Raw genomic sequence first — 17,677 nt, forward strand, 5'->3', positions numbered from 1 at the left:
GGCTTGGGGGAGGGACCCCTCCATCACCCCTCGGTCAACGTAGGGACCTCCATCTTGCTTCCCACAAGCAGCCCTGCCTCCTCCCTCCAGAAGCATTACCTGAGCTCAGGAGTTAACCTACAGCATCCATATGTTATTTTGATGGACGATCCTGTGTCTCAAACACGTACATGACTATAGCTTCAACTTCTAACAGGTGGAACTTCGGTTATATTCCTCAGTTTGGCTTGAATGAAATTCCCTTCTTAACGTCACTGTTAATTGAATTTTTGTGGACAACACGTACTATTGATTGGTTTCTTTGGTAAAAACCTAGTAACTGGAAGAAGTGACAGATGAGGTACCTAGACAATCCGGAAGGCTGTATGTGGCCCCTTTGCAGCGCCCTCTAGTGGTTCTGAATGTGTGGTTCCCAGACCAACATCATCTGCGTCAATTCAAATACATACATCCAAACAAAAAGATGGTTGCAGCCAGTTGGGATTCTGGATATCTGATGATTTTTAAAAGGTTATTAATGAAAAGACATCCTATACGTGAAAGACACAGAGTACACTATTTACATTGAAAACACTATGATATGCAGGATTTGCTTCACAGTGATGAAGAGCAGGGATGGCTGGGGGCATCACTCACTGGATGTGGACATGGGATGTTGTAGGCTAAACTGTGTGCCCCCCACAGTTCATAAGTTGAAGCTGTAACTCCCAGGACATCAGAATGGGACCCTATATAGTAATATAGTCTGTAATGTGCTGATTAAGGTAAAATGAGGCTGCTCAGGGAGGTCCTAATGCAACACTGATGGGTGTTCTTAGAAGGGGAAGAGACATCAGGGACGGGGACCCACAGAGAAAAGGCCATGTGAGATCACAGCCACGAGGAGGCCACCTGGGAGCCAAGGAGAGAGGCCTCAGGAGAAAGTGAACCTGCTGACCCTTTGGTATTCAACTTCCAGTCTCCAGAACTGGGACAATGAGTTTCCGTTGCTGAAGTCACCCTAATGTGTGGTGTTTTGTTGTGGCAGCCCTTGGAAACTGATAATTATGTTTGTTCTACTATTTTTCTATTAATTTACAATCTGAACATGTTCTATGTAAAAACACTTTTCACAAGGCTGACCAATGTTCTCAGTGTGCTCCTGTCCCAGCCAGGCCACGCCAGCTTCTCTCTTCCTTCTTTGAGCCACAACTCTCCCTCTCCCTCCATCCTAAAGTGTCCACATCCCTTCAGTCTCTATCTCCAAGGGAAATTTAGAGATTACAGCAGACTCAAAAGGCGTGCCAACCTGGGAATGTAAGTTGGAGTAGCCAATATGCAAAACAGCATGGAGTTTCCTCAAAAAAACTAAAAATGGAAGTGCCATATGATCCAGCAATGTCTCTTCTAGGCACATATTGAACAAAACTATAATTCAAAGTGATACATGTATCCCTATTTTCATAGCAGTGCTATTCACAATCCCCCAAACATGGAATAAACCAAATTGTCCATCAACAGAGGAATGGATAAAGAAGATGTAGCACATGTATACAGTGGAATACTACTCATCCATTGAAAAGAACAAAATAATGCCTTTTGCATCAACATGGATGGAACTTGAGATTATCATACTAAGTAAGTCAGAAAGAGAAAGACAAATGCCATATAATATCACTTACATGTATAATCTAAAATATGACACATATTAACCTACCTATGAAACAGAAACAGACTCACAGACATACAAAACAAACTTGTGTTTCTAAAGGGGGAGGGAGGGGGTGGCAGAGGGACAGAGTGGGAGTTTGGGGTTAGCAGATGCAAACTCTTGTATATGGAATGGGTAAACAACAAGGTCCTACTGTACAGCACACGGAACTATATTCAATATCCTGTTATAAACCATAATGGAAAAGAATATAAAAAAGAATGTATGTATATGTAATGTGAATTACTCAGCTATACAGCTGAAATTAACAAACTATTGTAAATCAACTCTGCTTCAATTAAAAAAAAAGATGTACCACCATTACAAGTAATTGATGTGAGTTGGCTGCAAGTTCAAACACATGAAAATAATACTATGATTCTGAGACAGGAAGACAAGAACACAGCCATTCTGGAAAAAGACCTAGGAATGGCCTTGGGCAAAACAGGCACTGCAGGCTAAAGAACAAACTCCCTGGGGTCTGATTCCCAAAAGAAGAAAAAAAAAAAAAAGGAGAAGAAGAAGAAACAGGGCTTAAAAGGTTGACCTTATCTCTATTATGATAAAACAAATGTCACAGGTGATTACAGTATAAAAAGAAACTGTGTGTATATATGTCCTTATGATAGCCAGCAAATATTTATCTTCCATAAAGTAACCACACAGGTACATACATAAAACCTTAACTAAGGAGCCCATATATTGAGAAGAAAATGGAACAGCAGTGAGCAGGGTGCCTGGCACACAGCAGGTCCATCCCACAGGAGCCCCTAGGACTTGCCCACACCTCCCACAGGTATGGTCCAGGTGACAGGCAGATTCCAAGTCACACCCACACCCACAACTGGGGCTTCCTTCCCCCTACTGCATCTTCCTCTGAACCCATGGAATTTCCCACTCTGCAGGCCAGAGAGTCTGTTCCAAATGAATCCAATGAGAACCTCCTGCCCTCTAGTACCTCCCAGACCATCCTGTCTTGGCCCTTCTCCATCAGAGTGTGGTCACCCAGAGTCCCCTGGGCAGCTATGTTGTCCCTGCTCAGGCCCACCTGAGATTCTGGCCCCAAGTCCATGCTCACCTGTCCATGCTTCTCAGTCTTGGCTCTGTGCTGCAGGAGCTGCTCTGTGTCCTCAAGGCCTTGGGGGCATCCTGGCTCCACCCACTGGGGCTCTGGGCTTCTTCCTCACAGAGCAGAAGGTCTTCCTTGATCCAGGTCTTGATCCAGGTCTCAAGGCATGACACAGCCCACCTTCTCTGTTCACTGCTGGGGTCAGAATCTGGCCCCTTGGGCCTTAAAAGCCTGAAGGGAGACTCCTTTCCTTTATCCCATTAGACAGACTGCAGATGCAATCAGCCTGGGAAATTACAGGCTGCTGATGACACCTCTCATCTTCCTCTCTGATTGAATCCTCTGTCCACGGAGTGGCAGACTCTCCCCCTTAATCCCCTTTCTCTAATTCTATCAGTGATATAGTTTCTGGCTCCTTGGAATATTTTTTTTCCCCCCAGAAGGCCATAAGTTTATTTTTTCCAGTTTTATTGAGATATATTTGACATATAATATCACATAACTTTAAGGTATACAATATAAGAATTTGATATATGTATATATTGTGAAATGATCACCACAATAAGTTTAGCTAACATTTATCACCTCACATAGTTAGAATTTTTATTTTTACTTGTGATAAGAACTTCTAAGATCTACTCTTTTAGCAACTTTCAAATATACAATACAGGTCCACAGGCTGCCTACCCTGGGCAGGGGTGCTGCACCCAGCTGGGTTGAGGGCACTGATCTGCAGTTCCCTTCCCATTGGCTGTCCTGCTTGGGTGCCAAGTGCCATACGGGATTTCATGGAGCGGTAGTTCTGCAGGCTGGGGAATCTGACACCAAGGAGCTGGAAGATTCAGTGTCTGAATCAAAGTACCAATAAAATGATGTCCCGTGAAAGCTGAAAGTCTCCATGTGAATATGACGGACAGACAGTGCGTCTTCATTCAGTGAGCAGTTCTGAGCACCTGCCACACCAGGTGTGGGCTGGTTGCTGGAATCCCTGGCTGTTTGGGATGAGGTTCCTGCCCACGAGAAGTTAAGAATCTGGAGGCAGGCGGAGTTAAGATGGTGGAGTAAGAGGACGTGAAGTTTGCATCTCCCCACAAGTACAACAAGAATGCATCAGAGCAATTCTTGCAGAGCACCTAATGGGTGCCAGTAGGGGACCTAAGGCACAGAAGAGGACGGGACAAATCCCCACATGACCAGGGTCTTTGTTCCAAGGCCAGGGGTCAGGCCTGATCTCCTGTGGTGGGAGCTCTGAGTCCAAGCTGCTGGGCTAACATAGAACTTCAGGCCCCAAGGAATATTCATTGGTGTCAGATTTCCCAGAGGTCTTCATATCAGTACCAAGACCTGGCTCCACCGAACTGCCTGCAAACTCCAGTGCTGGACGCCTCAGTCCAAACAACCAGCAAGAGAGGAACACAGCCCCACCCACCAGAAAAAAAAAAAGAGAATATAGAAAAATATGGTACAGATGAAAGAGCAAGGTAAACACCTACAGGTCCAAATAAATGAAGAGGAAATAGGCAACTTACCTGAAAAAGAATTCAGAGTAATGACAGTAAACATGATCCAAAATCTCAGAAATAGAATGGAGGCATGGATTGAGAAAATAAAAGAAATGTTTAACAATGACAAAGAACTAAAGAAAAAACAGTGATAAACAACACAATAGTTGAAATGAAAAATACACTAAAAGGAATCAATAGCAGAATAACTGAGGCAGCATAATGATTAAGTGAGCTGGAAGATAGAATGGTGGAAATTACTGCCAAGGAGCAGAATAAAGAAAAAAGAATGAAAAGAAATGACAGTCTCAGAGACTTCTGGGACAACATTAAATAGACCAACTTTCAAATTATAGGGGTCCCAGAAGAAGAAGAAAAAGATAAAGGGTCTGAGAAAATATTTGAAGAGATTAGAGTCAAAAACTTCCCTAACACGAGAAAGGAAATAGTCAGTCAAGTCCAGGAAGAACAGAGAGTCCCATACAGGATAAACCTAAGGAGAAACATGCCAAGACACATATTAATCAAACTAATAAAAACTAAATACAAAGAAAAAAATATGAAAAGCAGCAAGGGAAAAGCAAAAAAGAACACAGAAGGGAATCCTCATAAGGTTATCAACTGATTTTTCAGCAGAAACTCTGCAGGCCAGGAGGGAGTGGCAGGATATATTTAAAGCGATAAAAGGGAAAAACTTACAACCAAGATTACTCTACCCAGCAAGGATCTCATTCAGATTCGATGAGAAATCAAAAGCTTTACAGACAAGCAAAAACTAAGAGAATTCAGCACCACCAAACCAGATCTACAGCAAATGCTAGAGGAACTTCTCTGAAAGGGAAACGCAAGAGGAGAAAAAGACCTACAAAAACAAACCCCAAACAATTAAGAAAATGGTAATAGGAACACACATATTGATAATTACCTTAAATATAAATGGATTAAATGCTCCCACCAAAAGACACAGAATGGATACATTCTGGCTGAATAGATACAAAAAGAAGACCTGTATATATGTTGTCTACAAGAGACCCACTGCAGGCCTAGGGACATATAGAGACTAAAAGTGAGGAGATGGCAAAAGATATTCCTTGCAAATGGAAATCAAAAGAAAGTTGGAGCAGCAATACTAATATCAGACAAAATAGGCTTTAAAATAAAGACTGTTACAAGAGACAAAGAAGGATGCTACATACTGATTAAGGGATCAACAAAGAAGAAGATATAACAATTGTAAATACATACGCAGCCAGCACAGAAGCACCTCAATATATAAGGCAAATATTAACAGACATGAAAGGAAAACTTGACTGTAACACAATAATAGTGGGGGACTTTAGCACCCTGCTTACATCAATGGACATGTCATCCAGACAGAAACTCCGTAAGGAAACACAAGCCTTAAATGACACAATAGACCCGATAGATTTAATTGATATTTACAGGACATTCCATCCGAAAGCACCATAATACACTTTTTTCTCAAGTGCACATGGAACATTCTCCAGGATAGATCACATCTTGGGTCACAAATCAAGCCTAGTAAATTTAAGAAAATTGAAATCATATCAAGCATCTTTTCTGACCACAATGCTATGAGATTAGAAATCAACTACAGGAAAAATAAAAACCCACACACACGTAGTGGTTCAACAATATGCTACTAAATAACCAGGAGATCACTGAAGGAATCAAAGAGGAAATCAAAAAATACATAGAGACAAATGACAACAAAAGCACCATGACCCAAAACCTGTGGGGTGCAGCAAAAGCAGTTCTAAGAGGGAAGCTTATAGCAATACAATCCTACCTCAAGAAACAAGAAACATCCCAAATAAACAATGTAACATTACACCTAAAGCAACTAGAGAAAGAATAAACAAAACCCAAAGTTAGAATGAAGGAAACTGTAAAAATCAGAGCAGAAATAAATGATATAGAAATGAAGAAAACAATAGCAAAGATCAATAAAACTAAAACCTGGTTCTTTGCGAAGAGAAAAAAAAAGGATAAACCTTTAGCCAGACTCATCAAGAAAAAAAGGGAGAGGGTTCAAATCAGTGAATTAGAAATGAAAAAGAAAAATGACAATGGACATTGCAGAACTACAAAGGATCATAAGAGACTACTACAAGCAACACTATGCCAAAAAAATAGACAACCTGGAAGAAACGGACAAATTCTTAGTAAGGTACAACCTTCTGAGACTGAGCCAGGACGAAACAGAAAATATAAACTGACGAATCACAAGGAATGAAATTGAAATTGTGATCAAAAATCTTCCAACAAACAAAAGTCCAGGACCAGATGGATTCACAGGTGAATTCTATTAAAACATTTAAAGAGCTAACACCCATCCTTCTCAAACTCTTCCATAAAATTACAGAGAAAGCTTGGAAAAACTCCCAAGCTCATTCTACCAGGCCGCCATGTCCCGGATACCAAAACCAGGCAAAGATATCACAAAAAAAGAAAATTACAGACCAATATCACTGATGAATATAGATACAAACATTCTCAACAAAATACTAGCAAACAGAATCTAACAACACATTAAAAGGATCATACAACATGATCAAGTGAGATTTATCCCAAGGATGCAATGATTCTTCAATATATGCAAATCAATCAATGTGATACACCATATTAACAAGCTGAAGAATAAAAACCATAGGATCATCTCAGCAGATGCAGAAAAATGTTTGGACAAAATTCAACACATATTTATGATAAAAACTCTCCAGAAAGTGGGCATAGAGGGAACCTACCTCAACATAATAAAGGCCATATATGACAAACACACAGCAAACATCATTCTCAATGGTGAAAAACTGAAAGCATTTCCTCTAAGATCAGGAACAAGACAAGGATGTTAACTCTCACCACTATTATTCAACATAGTTTTGAAAGTCCCCGCCATGGCAGTCAGAAAAGAAAAAAAACAAAAGGAATCCAAATTGGAAAAGAAGAAGTAAAACTGTCACTGCTTGCCAATGACATGATACTATACATAGAAAATCCTAAAGATGCCACCAGAAAACTACTAGAGCTCATCAATGAATATGATAAAGTTGCAGGATACAAAATTAATGCACAGAAATCTCTTGCATTCCTATACACTAACAACAAAATATCAGAAAGAGATATTAAGGAAACAATCACATTTACTATTACCACAAAAAGGATACCTAGGAATTAACCTACATAAAGGGGCAAAATTCCTGTACTCAGAATACTATAGGTTACAGATGAAAGAAATCAAAGATGACACAAACAGTTGGAGAGATATACCATGTTCTTGGATTGGAAGAATGAATATTGTGAAAGTGACTATACTACCCAAAGCTGATTCAACTGCATAAAGGTTCAATGCAGTCCCTATCAAATTACTGTGGCATTTTTCACAGAACTAGAACAAAATATCTTAAAATTTGTATGGAGATACAAAAGACCTCGAATAGCCAAAGCAATCTTGAGAGAGAAAAACGGAGCTGGAGGAATCAGGCTTCCTGACTTCAGACTATACTACAAAGGTACAGTAATCAAGACAGCCTGGTACTGGTGCAAAAACAGAAATACAGATCAATGGAACAGGATAGAAAGCCCAGATATAAACCCATGCATCTATGGTCACCTAATCTATGACAAAGGAGACAAGAATATATTGACACAATGGAGAAAAGACAGTCTCTTCAATATGTAGTCCTGGGAAAACTGGACAGCTACATGTAAAAGAATGAAATTAGAACACCCCCTAACCCCATACACAGGAAATAAACTCAAAATGGATTAATGACCTAAAGGTAAGCCCGGACACTATAAAACTCTTACAGGAAAACATAGGCAGAACACTCTTTGACATAAATCCCAGCAAGATCTTTTTTGACTCACATCCTAGACTAATGAAAATAAAAACAAAAATAAACAAATGGGACCTCATTAAAATTAAAAGGTTTGTACAGCAAAGGAAACCATAAACAAGACAAAAATACAACCTTCAGAATGGGAGAAAATATTTGCAAAGGAAACAACTGACAAGGGATTAATCTCCAAAATATACAAACAGCTCATGCAGCTCAGTGTCAAGAAAACAAACAACTCAATCAAAAAATGGGTGGGGCTTCCCTGGTGGCGCAGTGGTTGGGGGTCCGCCTGCCGGTGCAGGGGACACGGGTTTGTGCCCCGGTCCGGGAGGATCCCGCGTGCCGCGGAGCGGCTGGGCCCGTGAGCCATGGCCGCTGAGCCTGCGCGTCCGGAGCCTGTGCTCCGCAATGGGAGGGGCCACAACAGTGCGAGGCCCGCGTACCGCAAAAAAAAAAAAAGGGTGGAGCGTGACGTAGCTGTTTTTTCTCGGCTAGGTCTGCTGCAACGGACGGAGGCCGGCTGAGCTGCGGTGTTCGGAGCTGCGGTTCTTGGCGAGATTTTGCGTTGCCCGTCCTCAGCCATTTCACCGATAATCAGCGGATCACTTTGCCAAGTGCCGGGAAGAACAAAGGAATTTGGAAGGAGACTCTCGGCTCCCGGCCGCCTTGCTCTGAGTGGCTTCCTTTTCCGCTCGCGCCTGTCCGGAGAAGCTGGACTTATAACCGTCACTGGATTATGCTTGTCTCTACAGTTGATGGTGATCTCTGTCCTCCTGTTGAGGAACCAGTTGCTACTGCTTATCCCAAAGCAAGCAAGAAAAAGGATAAGGCCAAAGAGAAAAAGTTTATATGGAACCATGGAATTACTCCGCCTCTAAAAAATGTCAGAAAGAGAAGGTTCCGTAAGACAATAAAGAAGAAGTATATTGAATCTCCAGATGTGGAAGAAGAAGTAAAGCGGTTGCTGAGAGCAGATGCTGAAGCTGTCAGTACCCGTTGGGAAATAATTACTGAAGATGAAACAAAAGAAGCAGAAAATCAAGGCCTTGATATCTCTTCCCCAGGAATGTCTGGCCACAGGCAGGGCCATGCCTCATTAGAACATGATGAGCTTCGGGAGATATTCAATGACCTCAGCAGCAGCAGTGAAGATGAAGATGAGACACAGCATCAAGATGAAGAAGATATAAACATCATGGACACTGAGGAAGATCTGGAAAGGCAGCTACAGGACAAGCTAAATGAGTCAGATGAACACCAGCAAGAAAACGAGGGAACTAATCAGCTGGTTATGGGAATTCAGAAACAGATTGATAACATGAAAGGCAAGCTCCAAGAGACCCAGGACAGGGCAAAGCGACAGGAGGATCTCATCCTGAAAGTGGAAAACCTGGCTCTCAAGAACAGATTTCAGGCTGTGCTGGATGAACTGAAACAAAAGGAAGAGCGAGAAAAGGAGCAGCTCAGCTCTTTGCAAGAAGAGCTAGAATCACTCCTAGAGAAGTGAGGAGAGTTTTGGTACTAAATTTCATTCCTGACAGTGGTCAGCCTTTTCCTCCTCTTTTCCTTTTTCTCTGAATATCTATTGTTCTTAAAATCAAAGCACAAAATTTCATGCCTGACTGTTGTGAATTTTTTTAAATAAGGAATTTGGTGCATCTCTTTAATGAGCTATAAGTTTTCTTCAGACAGGGACCATGTCCTATACATTTTTCACTTGTTGAACTGGGTTTAGCTGGGCATAAAGCAGGTACTAAAAACCTATTGACTAATTATATTGCTTTCTCTTTTCTTCCTGTCAGGATTGTGCTGTACTATTTGAGGTTTTTGGTACAGTTGCTTTTGGGAAAATGTCACTGTTACAGCATGGGTCTTTCCAAATGCATTAAAATAAAACACAGTGCAAATGAATTCTAGTAATATGACAAGTGAATTCTAAGTTTCATTCATTTCACTTATGTGAAGTCACACCATTTTCTAAAATAATGATTAATAATTATCAATATATTTCAAGGTACAGGTGATTTTCATGTCTATTTTATTTTTATCTATTTTGCTTGTTGAATTATTTTTTTAATTTTTTTATTTTCTAACTTTTTGTTTTATATTGGAGTATAGCCGATTAACAGTGTGATACTTTCATGTGCAAAGCAGAGCGACTCAGCCATACAAATATATAGATATCCATACTCCCCCAAACTCCCCTCCCATCCAGGCTTCCACATAACATTGAACGGAGCTCCCTGTGCTATACAGTAGGTCCTTGTTGGTTACCCATTTTAAATATAGCTGTTCCTTGGAATACATTGAAAAGTCCTCATTTTTCTTTTCTAAAGTGAAATTGCTGAACATTCTTGGCCTGTCCCTTCAGAGGTTATTTGAATTCCATCTGCCCCTTAAAGGAGGTGTTTCCCAAATGTATCCTAATCTCTGTTTCTGGATTTCCAAAGCCCTTCTGCAGTTCTCAACCTCTCAGGCCCTCAGGCGGCAGACAAGCTCTCTCCTTGAGGTGCAGCTGCACCTCTCCTTCAGGAGGTGAGGGCTTTGTGGGAGTGTTGTAGCAGGTGGGCGAGGGGCTGTCATGGGGCAGCCACCAGGACAGGTTTAGGGACAGGCTTCCCTGGATGGAATGAAATAGAAGTTGGCCTTGAGGAGGCCTTGAATGTACTTTAAATACATTTCCCTGGAACTCCGTATGTTTTGTAAGTTCCGAAGTAATCCTGAATCTCCACTTCCAGATTTGATCTTTCTCACATCTTTATATTCATAGAAGACTAAGGATCTTTGTATTAATATATAGTGAATGCCTGCATGATGTCCCGTTCATTGATGGCTCAATCATTCCTATGTTAAACCATCAAACCTGTCCTCAGTATCCCCTGTCCCTGGATGCTAGTCAGCATCCAGGGACACTAGGACCCCAGCACACTCCCCACAAGCAGGCAGTTATGGTGCTCACGGAGGGAGATGGGTCTCAGGTGAAGGTGCTCCTCTTGTCTCCCTGAGGATAGCCATCTACTCCCAGGAGAGCAGAAAGCTTTTCTTAAACAGGAGCACGTATGCCTGCACTCCAGAAACATCTTCCTTCAAACGTTGAAGGGTAAAATGATGGGATGTGCGTTACAGAAAAGCCTTCCCAGGTAGTAGAATGGTCACATGGGGACCTCCTTTCCTCTGTTTCCCTTTCTAGAGGAATCCTGCTTAATGGCTTTTTGATGAACCTTTCCAAGTAGCCTACATATAAAACCCAACGTTTCTATGATGAATACTTTATGTGTATAGAACCTTCCCCTGGGTATATTTGCAATGAGGGCAATCTATCTCATCTTAAATGCTTATTTTCCACTTATTTTTGTCCTATATCAGCACATCTACTTCATTGTTTTAAAATGTGTTGTCAAGGACAACTCAGGAAATAGTTTAAATAGGCACTTTTATGAAGTGCCTACAAGCTACCCACTCCTCTAAAATAATGTTTCCAGTGATGATTTGCCTCTCTAGTTTGGTCCCTGAACATAGGTAAACAAAATAAAATGTAAAATCATAGTTGATTATTAAAATCGTGTTTTTGTGGATTTTATTCAGGATTTCATTGAGGCAGCGATCCAAATTGGAGAGACAGGAAACTTTTAGTATGAGTCATCCAATCCATGGAGGTGGGGTATACTCTTACATTTATAAAGGTCTTCCTTAATCTCTTTCATTACATGTTTATGATTTTGTTCATACAACTTCTGCATTTCATGTCTAGATTCATTCAAATGTATTTTACATGTTGATGCAATTGTAAAAGATTCACTTTCAACACTATATTTTTGTTTCTCACATGTGGATATACTTAAAATATGTATTAGTACTTTATACAATAATCTTGCTAAAATCCCCTCTAGGCTATATCATTTCTCTTCAGGTTCTTCGAGTTTCATAACAGACAGTTTTATCTTTTGCAAATAATGACAGTTTTCTTTCTTTCAGTGTTTAAGACTTTTTCAGCATCTCCTTACTGAGCTGGTAGACCCTCTGGTGGGGACTTTACACTTGAGCACCAAGGCGTCGGCACCTTAACCTACTGATCAATCATAGCATCACCAAACGGGAGCAACTCCACATTATGTGTAGTTATTTGCTGGTGTTTTTGAGCTACTCTGCATCACCTATAAATCATCTAACCACAAAACACTGAATCTGAATTGGATGAGCATTTGTAGCCTCCTTTCACTTTATGGTAAATGTAGGGAGTAGAGGAGGAATATGTTAATGACCTTAAAAGAAGCAGCACTTGAATGTGGGAAATTGTACAGGTCAATGAGTCAATGCTGCCATAAAAAAAAAAAAAAAGAATAGAGTTGAAAATGAAAAAAAAATCCTAAATGTGAAACATGAAAGTTCTTTGGATCCACATTTGAATAAACCGACAGAAAAAAAGACATTTATGAGGCAGTTGGGGAATTTTGACTATGAAGTATTAAATGATATCAAGGCATTGTTGCTTGTTTTCTAGGTATTATAAAGGTTTTAATAAAAAAGGTCCACATTTTTAGTGGGGTATGATGTATACAAGTATGAAAGCAACCATAAAGGGAAGAAAAAAGATGAGTTAACAAAATTTTGATAAATGTTGAATGTGGGTTGATGGTACTATTTTTTAATGCAATTGTGTCTGCTTCTCTGTATCTTTGAAATTTTTCATAATAATTAATTTTGAAGTATACTGAAAGGTACAAACTAACTTGAGCCGCATGAAGAATGAAAATGAAGAATGATTCCGGGGTACCTCAAAATTATCTGTAACACTAATTTTTTTCTTAATATAAAATATTGAATGAAATATGACAAAATATAGCAGGCATTAGTAATACATGAATTAGTTATGCATGAATTTGGCAAGAAATTGTTTATGAAGGAAAAATCAGTAATACATATCCTATCTTTAAGATTCTGACATTTTGTTCATCATGGACATTTTGCTTTCATTTTGACTTTTTTTTTTTTCTCGTTACGCGGGCCTCTCACTGTTGTGGCCTCTCCCGTTGCGGAGCACAGGCTCCGGACGCGCAGGCCCAGCGGCCATGGCTCACGGGCCCAGCTGCTCCACGGCGTGTGGGATCTTCGCGGACCGGGGCACGACCCCGTGTCCCCTGCATCGGCAGGTGGACTGTCAACCACTGCGCCACCAGGGAAGCCCTAATTTTGACTTTTAAAAATACTTAAAGTAGTATTGGTCCTGATCCCTGTGTGTTTTGGCACCCCTTAAATTGTGCACCTGAGATGAGTCCCATGTTTTCCTCCCTGTAGACCCAGTCCTGCCACTCAACACATGGAGCTGAGCTGGAGCCATGGCTTGACAGCAGCGATTCTGGACACATGAGAATCTTGTTTTTCATAACTATGAGCCCACCTCCCCCAGTGCAACCCCTACACTGAGGGAACCTGGCTCAGCCTTCTCTTCCCACAAGATCTATCTCTCCTCTGTCCCTGTCAACACTCTCAAGCCAAAGGGATGGGAACCACTTTTATTTAGCACCTGGGCTCACTACTCTCAGCAAGGGAGGACACACCATGGGGAGCCCTCTAGCATTTCGGGGGGGGTGTTATTTTGGTGGTGTTGTGTTATGGGGTTTAGGAAAAGGCTAAGGAAGAAGGACGTTGCTCTGATAAGATATTGCCAGTAGGGGATTCATTCTGTGACGGGGTATCTTCATAAACCTCATGCAGAAGGAGGGAAGACTAGACTGAGGCTGAAGATGTGATGGGCACAGTAATAGCCGTCACTCCTATTAGCGAAGAGAGGCAGGTCCTGTCCTGGGTGTTGGGTCACTTTTGTGGTTTGAACGATGTTCATGTTTGGTCTGTGTCCAGACCTGCTTCAAGAGTAGTCTTGTGTTTGTCTTGTTGATCAAAGTCACAGAGTGGCCCTGTCGGATGATGTTGCTGTTCTGTGAAGCTGTTTACGTTCATCAGGAGAACAGCAAGACCTAGGTGAGGGTGCCGGGCCAGCTCCCATTCATGGGGGGCAGGGGTGGGCATTTCTTTCTCCAGGCTCCCCAGTTCTGAGGATCACTGGGCAGGGATGAGAAATGAATGTGCTCTGTTGCATAGCAGTCTGTGGGACCAGAACACAGGTGGAGAGACGCTGGTGGAAAGTGAGAGGCAGTCAAGGGCAGAACCCCAGGGACCACAGTCACAGAGCAGCCAGAAAGAGGAAAACAAAGCAGAAACAGCCGTTGAAAGAGCACCTGCGACTGGTTGACAAAGTCCAGGTCCTGAGCCCTCAGGTCGTGAAAGTGTCAATGGTGTTGGAAACAGAATCACCATAAGGAGCCATCTGAGTAGAAAGGCAGGACTGAAACCTTGATGAGAGAGTGAAAGTTTGATTGTAGGGAGTTGGATTTGATGACTGTAACTCAGGCATTTATTCCAGATGAGGCCATCAAAGTTGAACACTTGACTGTTTACATCAGTTCTTTCAGGCTGGGGAGCTCCAACTAAGGTCTGCCCCTCACTAGTGTGGAAATATCGATTGTGCCCCCAAAATGTCCAAGGGAATGAACTGCTGGGAAGGCTTTAGAGCCAAACTAAGTGAGGGACCTTATCCTGAAGAATGAAGAAGAAATGTATTTATAATTATGTGAACACTGGTAAGCAATGACTCACCTACTATGTTCAATATCGATAGAATAAAATTTATATTTTAAGGCAGGACAAGAAAATTTAAACCTAAGATTCACTCTCTCTGTCCCTTTGGGCCTCCTCCCTCTCCCCCTCATGTGCAGGGTGCCTCTGCATCACACATAACCCACAGCTCCTAAAAGATGGGAGAACCTGCTCGAACATAAATATCAATCTTTTGCCCTTTCTTTGATGCTAGCAATGTGACATTAAAAGAATAGCTTCTTTCCCAGCTCCGTAGGGAGTCATGGACCTTGCTGCTCACTTTGTACGTGCTTACCTTAGTGAACTTTATGTAACATATCCATATGTTATTTATTTATTTATTTTTTATTGCCCCCCCAGAAGTCAAGGGGATCAGTGTGCTGGCCTGACAGATGACCTCCAGGAAGTGGAGGCATGGGAAATGGAGAAATGGGGGCTCAGAACAGAAGGAAGCTGAGATGTGGTGCGGCGGGTGGGGGGAGGGGTGGGGATGGGGCCAGAAGAGCAGCAGAGTTCCTGGAGGGGACAGCACCCTCCCCCCTCCTTCTGGCACCCCAGACCAGGCCAGAGAGGAAGAACAGCAGCAACAAGCTCCTCTGAGGGCTTCCTAAGTGCCTGGAGCTGTGTTAAATGCTTTAAGGACATTATCTTCTTTCAACCTGGTAAGTGCACCCATTTTGCAAACACGGAAACTGAGGCAGGGAGGTCTCACGGCCACGTCAAGGTGGAGCCTGTCTGACCCCAAAGCCAGAATTTAACGGCTCCTCTTGTCTCCCACCTCACAACAACCCCCTCACCCTTCACCGAAGTGGCAGCCCTGAAAGAACCAGCAGCCCTTTACCGCCCAGAGGGAAAACTGAGGCCCAGAGAGAGGAAGGTTATTGGACAAATACTGGGGTTTAGGGCAAGTTGAGGTGGGGCCGCCTCAAACATTTTTAGCTACGAAGAGAGAGACTCCAACTATGGGGCTTGGGGGAGGGACCCCTCCATCACCCCTCGGTCAACGTAGGGACCTCCATCTTGCTTCCCACAAGCAGCCCTGCCTCCTCCCTCCAGAAGCATTACCTGAGCTCAGGAGTTAACCTACAGCATCCATATGTTATTTTGATGGACGATCCTGTGTCTCAAACACGTACATGACTATAGCTTCAACTTCTAACAGGTGGAACTTCGGTTATATTCCTCAGTTTGGCTTGAATGAAATTCCCTTCTTAACGTCACTGTTAATTGAATTTTTGTGGACAACACGTACTATTGATTGGTTTCTTTGGTAAAAACCTAGTAACTGGAAGAAGTGACAGATGAGGTACCTAGACAATCCGGAAGGCTGTATGTGGCCCCTTTGCAGCGCCCTCTAGTGGTTCTGAATGTGTGGTTCCCAGACCAACATCATCTGCGTCAATTCAAATACATACATCCAAACAAAAAGATGGTTGCAGCCAGTTGGGATTCTGGATATCTGATGATTTTTAAAAGGTTATTAATGAAAAGACATCCTATACGTGAAAGACACAGAGTACACTATTTACATTGAAAACACTATGATATGCAGGATTTGCTTCACAGTGATGAAGAGCAGGGATGGCTGGGGGCATCACTCACTGGATGTGGACATGGGATGTTGTAGGCTAAACTGTGTGCCCCCCACAGTTCATAAGTTGAAGCTGTAACTCCCAGGACATCAGAATGGGACCCTATATAGTAATATAGTCTGTAATGTGCTGATTAAGGTAAAATGAGGCTGCTCAGGGAGGTCCTAATGCAACACTGATGGGTGTTCTTAGAAGGGGAAGAGACATCAGGGACGGGGACCCACAGAGAAAAGGCCATGTGAGATCACAGCCACGAGGAGGCCACCTGGGAGCCAAGGAGAGAGGCCTCAGGAGAAAGTGAACCTGCTGACCCTTTGGTATTCAACTTCCAGTCTCCAGAACTGGGACAATGAGTTTCCGTTGCTGAAGTCACCCTAATGTGTGGTGTTTTGTTGTGGCAGCCCTTGGAAACTGATAATTATGTTTGTTCTACTATTTTTCTATTAATTTACAATCTGAACATGTTCTATGTAAAAACACTTTTCACAAGGCTGACCAATGTTCTCAGTGTGCTCCTGTCCCAGCCAGGCCACGCCAGCTTCTCTCTTCCTTCTTTGAGCCACAACTCTCCCTCTCCCTCCATCCTAAAGTGTCCACATCCCTTCAGTCTCTATCTCCAAGGGAAATTTAGAGATTACAGCAGACTCAAAAGGCGTGCCAACCTGGGAATGTAAGTTGGAGTAGCCAATATGCAAAACAGCATGGAGTTTCCTCAAAAAAACTAAAAATGGAAGTGCCATATGATCCAGCAATGTCTCTTCTAGGCACATATTGAACAAAACTATAATTCAAAGTGATACATGTATCCCTATTTTCATAGCAGTGCTATTCACAATCCCCCAAACATGGAAGAAACCAAATTGTCCATCAACAGAGGAATGGATAAAGAAGATGTAGCACATGTATACAGTGGAATACTACTCATCCATTGAAAAGAACAAAATAATGCCTTTTGCATCAACATGGATGGAACTTGAGATTATCATACTAAGTAAGTCAGAAAGAGAAAGACAAATGCCATATAATATCACTTACATGTATAATCTAAAATATGACACATATTAACCTACCTATGAAACAGAAACAGACTCACAGACATACAAAACAAACTTGTGTTTCTAAAGGGGGAGGGAGGGGGTGGCAGAGGGACAGAGTGGGAGTTTGGGGTTAGCAGATGCAAACTCTTGTATATGGAATGGGTAAACAACAAGGTCCTACTGTACAGCACACGGAACTATATTCAATATCCTGTTATAAACCATAATGGAAAAGAATATAAAAAAGAATGTATGTATATGTAATGTGAA

General features: G+C 42.0%; 1 protein-coding gene across 1 annotated transcript; it reads left to right on the forward strand.

Moving 5' to 3' along the window:
* Nucleotides 1–3,665: 3,665 nt before the first annotated feature.
* LOC132488912 (transcription initiation factor TFIID subunit 7-like) lies at nucleotides 3,666–9,631 on the forward strand. The gene is made up of 2 exons (XM_060097766.1): nucleotides 3,666–3,694; nucleotides 8,620–9,631. Exons 1-2 carry the CDS (start codon nucleotides 3,666–3,668, stop codon nucleotides 9,629–9,631), a joined length of 1,041 nt encoding a protein of 346 aa, XP_059953749.1.
* The last annotated feature ends 8,046 nt before the right edge of the window (nucleotides 9,632–17,677 follow it).

This window comes from Mesoplodon densirostris, chromosome 1 (genome assembly GCF_025265405.1).
Source record: "Mesoplodon densirostris isolate mMesDen1 chromosome 1, mMesDen1 primary haplotype, whole genome shotgun sequence".
Lineage (NCBI taxonomy): Eukaryota > Metazoa > Chordata > Mammalia > Artiodactyla > Ziphiidae > Mesoplodon > Mesoplodon densirostris.

Bases quoted from the DNA above. Each gene is read 5' to 3' on its own strand.
- LOC132488912 (XM_060097766.1), top strand. From the start codon at position 3,666: ATGACGGACAGACAGTGCGTCTTCATTCA. The intron at 3,695-8,619 runs GTGAGCAGTTCT...TTTCTCGGCTAG, and splicing joins AGACAGTGCGTCTTCATTCA to GTCTGCTGCAACGGACGGAG.